This window comes from Sinocyclocheilus anshuiensis, unplaced genomic scaffold (assembly GCF_001515605.1).
Source record: "Sinocyclocheilus anshuiensis isolate Anshui unplaced genomic scaffold, SAMN03320099.WGS_v1.1 scaffold850, whole genome shotgun sequence".
Classification (NCBI taxonomy): domain Eukaryota; kingdom Metazoa; phylum Chordata; class Actinopteri; order Cypriniformes; family Cyprinidae; genus Sinocyclocheilus; species Sinocyclocheilus anshuiensis.
The window spans coordinates 934,496-940,677 of NW_015537937.1; the positions used below are offsets into that span (position 1 = coordinate 934,496).

The window sequence follows — 6,182 nt, forward strand, 5'->3', positions numbered from 1 at the left end:
CGGGACACAGGGAATCACAGTATGGTAAGGGGTGTAAAATTTCCGTCACATGCTTGAGGGATTCAGCCAATCACAACGCACTGGATAGCTGGCCAATCAGAGCACACCTTGCTTTTCAGAACGATGAGCTTTGTAAAAATCAACGCATTTTAGAAAGGCAGGGCATAGACAGGGTTCCCACTCTTTCATGAACACCAGATTCAAGGACTTTCAAGGATTTTTTCAAGCACCATTTATTTTATATCAAGCACCTATCAAATTCACACCCCAGCATATGTAGCATCATGAAAGACCTGTTACAGTAAACATTTCACCACTTACACTTAACATTTACATTAAAAATTTCAGAGTAATAATGTTTTGAATGTGTAGGTTTCATAAATTTAGACTGTTTTGAGCAGTCGTGTTCAAAGGAATTTAATGAAATCCATTGAAGTCAGTACTGGTAATATTCAAATTAAATTTAAAAAATATTGATAAAATATGCATCAAACTGATTTTTGCTGTAGTTCTTGTACAAGGTTTAAATTTGAAAGAATTTCTCAATTTTTAAATTAATAAAAAGTGGTTAAATGTTGTAATAACATGGTAAAAGCTGATAAAATTACAAATGTGCACATTCACTCAAAAGATATGTTACTCATTAATAAATAAACTCGTCAAAATAATTTTGTAAATTACTTTTTATTGTAAATCCCATTTTTTCATCTTTGACCTAGAGGAATGCAGCTGCTCAAAACATCAATATTTTTTTAATGTACTGATTCAAATGAGTAATCAATAATTATTTATTATTCTACTACCCTGACATTCTCTCGCGCCCCACACATTGAAAACCCCTGAGGTAGACCGACTCCGCTTGCATTCATTCACGTGATTCATGGTACCACGTCCTGGGTAGTGTGATTTATATAGTGTCATTTCGAATCACCCAGACACTGACGCTTTGACTCTGAGTACCAGCAACATGTCAGAAGTGCCAGTATGCATGAAAAAGTGCCAGGACGCTAAAGACTACCGGCCCACTTCAAGCACTGTATAAATGTAATCTTTACTGTGCTACTTTATCTGTATCTGATTTAGAACGAGCAGAAATCTGTGAGAAATATAACGACCCAAAGACAAAAAAAACTGCTAAAACTGAGCTGTTATAGGAGCAATAGTTATGTGGGCAGCGCTGCGTCATATGCCATAGGATAGCTGTGCATAAGGTGTTCGAGTCTCAGCCCAATGTTCAGGCTTATTTGTTCATTAATGACGTGATCAGCGACTAGTCGGCGTCGACTCGACTTTCATCACATAAATGTCAACTTGAAAAAATCTGAAGTCGTTCAACCCCTACTACAAGTCAAAAGTTTGACACACACACACCTTCTCACTGCCTGCCAAGTCGACTAGGTAGAGTTTCCCGCTGAGCTTCTGTTCTGTCTGTGTGTTCTCCTGCTTCACATTGATCAGGAAGATACTGTGACTCCTGGAGCTGTGTTCATTCATGTCTGACACACACACAAAGACATTATTAACACTAAACCCACATAACATTGTTTACAAGCATCAGCTCAAATCTCACCAAGGCTGCATTTATTTGATCAAAAATACAGTTAAAAATTGTAATACTGTACACTACTCCAGTCTTCAGTGTCACATGATGCTTAAGAAATCATTCTAATATGTTGATTTGGTGCTTTTTTCAGGATTCTTTGATGAATAGAACATTTAAAGAATAGCATGAAGAACAGCAAAACAAAGAATTGTTTTGGAATATTATATAATGACTTTACGGTCACTTTAATGTTTCCTTGCTTAAATATATCAATTAAAAAGAAATCTGACCCTAAACATTTGTATACTGAACACCTTAAGCCTCAATCAAGCATGTTTTCAAAGTAAAGCTGCTTTTATGTCATTTGTATTGTATAAATGTACCATATAAATGAACTTGACTTTATTATGAATAAAGCCAGTTGACTATCACACAAATCCAATACAACTAATTAACAAGTTGCACAAGCTGCTATACACTCAAAAACAAAGACATTATTACAACTAAACCCACATAGCATTGTTTACAAGCATCAGCTCAAATGAAGGATGCAGATGTTAGAGTTTCCTGGTAAGATATGGTTTAGTCTCGGTTTATGGAAAGATAATTATATTTTATTCTCTTTATTGAAAATATTTATTCTGAAAGCATTCATACTTGTCACAGCTACATGTCTGTTGGATTTGCCCTCGTCAATAGTGTCCATCACTTCCTCTGGACTGGAAACAAATCGCTCAGTGCAGCCCTAAAACCAGAAAGACACACAATAATAAACAACTTACATTCTTTAAAGATCAGCGGTAATTACCACTTTGTGTAAGGATTTTAATGGGACACTGATGACAGTGATGGGACATCAGGTTTCATGAACTCACCTTGACATAAGGAACCCTGTTTTTGTCTTCATGTACAGATAAATTAGTCTTTGAAACTACAAGACAACAAGAGAGAGAGATAGAAAGAGAAACATTATGTCACAACAAAAGCAGCATTATAATTGCTGTACTATTGAGTTTTAGATGATCTGAACATCATTAGAAATGCTTTTAAGATGAAGTGGCTGGCTAGCAGACGTGAGGCTTAAAACAGCCACCACACTCACCATCCAACAGGTCCCGAATCTTATCCAGATAAATCTCAAAATATGACACCTGAAAATAAGTAAAAACACAATCAAGAGAGCAGATACAAATATGAAGCAATATGTCAAGCTTTTAAAGAATAAGAAGAAAGGCTGCTAATAAAATCGTGTGCAAAGGCAAAGACTTACTTTAATGTGGAACTCCAGGTTTTCATCCATAGAGTAAATGTAGTTAAAGATGTCTTGCACTATTCTGGGAATGATTCCCATTCCATCTGTGTCATGGAGATTTCCCTAAAGAACAACCACAATACCTCATTCATAAAAGTAGAGTAAACATTGTGTAAAGACACCTGTTTGCTCCATTATATTGCTCACACTACGGCTTAAGAGCTTGGTCAGTAAAATTTATTATGATTCTGAAAGAGTCTTATGCTCACCAAGGCTGCATTTATTTGATCAAAAATACAGTTAAAAATTGTAATACTGTACACTACTCCAGTCTTCAGTGTCACATGATGCTTAAGAAATCATTCTAATATGTTGATTTGGTGCTTTTTTCAGGATTCTTTGATGAATAGAACATTTAAAGAATAGCATGAAGAACAGCAAAACAAAGAATTGTTTTGGAATATTATATAATGACTTTACGGTCACTTTAATGTTTCCTTGCTTAAATATATCAATTAAAAAGAAATCTGACCCTAAACATTTGTATACTGAACACCTTAAGCCACAATCAAGCGTGTTTTCAAAGTAAAGCTGCTTTTATGTCATTTGTATTATATAAATGTACCATATAAATGAACTTGACTTTATTATGAATAAAGCCAGTTGACTATCACACAAATCCAATACAACTAATTAACAAGTTGCACAAGCTGCTATACACTCAAAAACAACCCTAAAAATGAAAGTATATATGACACATGAACCTAATAGATCTTCCACACATAAGGTATGGGGAAAATATTCATATTTACATGTGATTATGAAATATAATTAGTGCTAGGCGGTATGACCAAAAATTGGTATCACGGTAATTTTCAAAATTATACCGGTTTCAAGGTACATGACGGTATTTTTTTTTCATGCATGACCGGGTGTTAACCATATTTTCTACTGATTGAGAGAGGAAATACTGCAGTATATTGACTTAGAATGCCCTATTGAATAGAACATTTAAAGAATAGCATGAAGAACAGCAAAACAAAGAATTGTTTTGGAATATTATATAATGACTTTACGGTCACTTTAATGTTTCCTTGCTTAAATATATCAATTAAAAAGAAATCTGACCCTAAACATTTGTATACTGAACACCTTAAGCCTCAATCAAGCATGTTTTCAAAGTAAAGCTGCTTTTATGTCATTTGTATTGTATAAATGTACCATATAAATGAACTTGACTTTATTATGAATAAAGCCAGTTGACTATCACACAAATCCAATACAACTAATTAACAAGTTGCACAAGCTGCTATACACTCAAAAACAACCCTAAAAATGAAAGTATATATGACACATGAACCTAATAGATCTTCCACACATAAGGTATGGGGAAAATATTCATATTTACATGTGATTATGAAATATAATTAGTGCTAGGCGGTATGACCAAAAATTGGTATCACGGTAATTTTCAAAATTATACCGGTTTCAAGGTACATGACGGTATTTTTTTTTCATGCATGACCGGGTGTTAACCATATTTTCTACTGATTGAGAGAGGAAATACTGCAGTATATTGACTTAGAATGCCCTATTTTACTTTCATGATGAGTGAATATTGTCAAAAAATACCACACTAAATAGTGACTAAACATGACCCCTTTTAATACATGTTAACCAGGAGTCACTCTCATTTATAATCGCGGCATCGTCTGATAAAATCAACATGCATCTACACTAAAGAGCGGCTATGCGCGCTCGTGTGTGTGAGACGCGGGAGCTGATGGCAGGGGGCGGTGGATATTTGTGGCAGTCAATGTGGATATTGTGGATGAGTTCTTCTGTGTCATCACGTTCTATTAGTTCTACAGCTTCAGTTTCGGAACTTTCACGCTTAGTAACACATACAGCTGTTCCCTCACCACAGTGAAAAGGGACCCCTTTCAAACAGTGTCGTGTTCCGAATGTTGTTTAAGCGACATACGTATGAATATACGTATATTCGGTATTTAAAAAATTCATATCATAACAAAAATAAACACCGGTATTCGGTATGAACTGGTATACCGCCCAGCACTAAATATAATCTAAACTATTATGATAAAAGTGTTTTGCACAGAAATTATGACTTTTAATTTTCACCTCAGCAGAGATGTCAACTGTATTTCTCGCTCACCTCCATTGTGTGCGTTTTGCCAGAGGATGTCTGACCATAGGCGAAAATGGTTCCATTATAGCCACCAAGTACATCTGTGAGAACATGATCATGCTTAAAACTTATTCCATGTTCTGCTTTTTGCTTTGATTCAGAGGTCTATCAAATGACCTTTTTGCTTTTACCTTTGACGATTTGTTGAGCGCAGGCTGTGTACACTTGCTCCTGAGAAGTATTGGACTGGAAAACTCTGTCAAACACATACGGCTTACCCTGTGGAGAAAATAAAATAAATATAAAATTAAGCGCATTCAGGACAAGTTCCATTAAATCACTGAACACATTAATTTTTTTTAGGTTTTCAAGAATTACTGTGACAAAACATGCAACAGCCTGAATTGTTACAGAATAAACAGCTTGGCTTGATTTATCAGCTGACAAGAAGTGAAAGAATGAAGATCTGTACAAGTAATTTGTACAATTAATTAAAAACCGCAGCATGAATGTAAATGACATATACTGCTGTATCAAAGGTCTCAAAGGAATGTGGTACTACTCAGGTTATACCAGCATAATTACTATGAAATGATAAAACCATTCATTTACTGGCTTCCAAGTTGTATGTCATAACATGGCACTATGTACATTGTTTTAGAAGACTGTTTTAACAATTCTCAATATAAACAAGGCACAAACTACAACTTAAAGCAAACCTACTACACCATATATATGCTGTTCTACTGTAAAATAATTTACAGAAGAAATATATTAGACTACTATTGCCTAACCATGTTGAATACTACTAATAAAAATAATCAATATTACTTTCAATATATTAAAATAACTTACTATTACTAAAATGTAGTATTTAGGTTTGCTGGGATTAAAACTTGAATGGGCCAAAAAAATTATATTTAAAAAATTACAAAGTATGTCAGTCTACCTCAATGCGTATTTGATTAAATTTATTCATTTAGCAGACATTTTTATCCAAAGCAACTTACAAATGACGCAAAATGAAAAATACAACAAGCAATTTATCTTAAAGGGGTGGTTGATTGCGATTTCACTTTTTTAACGTTAGTTAGTGTGTAATGTTGCTGTTTGAGCATAAACAATATCTGCAAAGTTACGAAGCTGAAAGTTCAATGCAAACGAGAGATATCGTCTTTTAAAATTCTGGCGGTTTAATGCCTACAAAAACGGCTGGTAGGGACTACAACGAGTTACTT

At 34.5% G+C, this 6,182-nt stretch overlaps 1 protein-coding gene across 1 annotated transcript in view; it reads right to left on the minus strand.

Annotated features, from left to right (window-relative positions):
- Window positions 1-6,182, minus strand: part of kif5ba (kinesin family member 5B, a) — a 26,825-nt gene that overhangs the window by 15,089 nt on the left and 5,554 nt on the right. Inside the window, exons 2-8 of the mRNA XM_016448826.1 lie at window positions 5,136-5,223; window positions 4,972-5,045; window positions 2,814-2,918; window positions 2,646-2,694; window positions 2,419-2,474; window positions 2,201-2,288; window positions 1,372-1,496 (exon numbers count right to left, since the gene is read on the minus strand). Of these exons, the coding sequence (XP_016304312.1) occupies window positions 1,372-1,496; window positions 2,201-2,288; window positions 2,419-2,474; window positions 2,646-2,694; window positions 2,814-2,918; window positions 4,972-5,045; window positions 5,136-5,223 (585 nt within the window). The remainder of the gene's footprint in view (window positions 1-1,371; window positions 1,497-2,200; window positions 2,289-2,418; window positions 2,475-2,645; window positions 2,695-2,813; window positions 2,919-4,971; window positions 5,046-5,135; window positions 5,224-6,182) is intronic.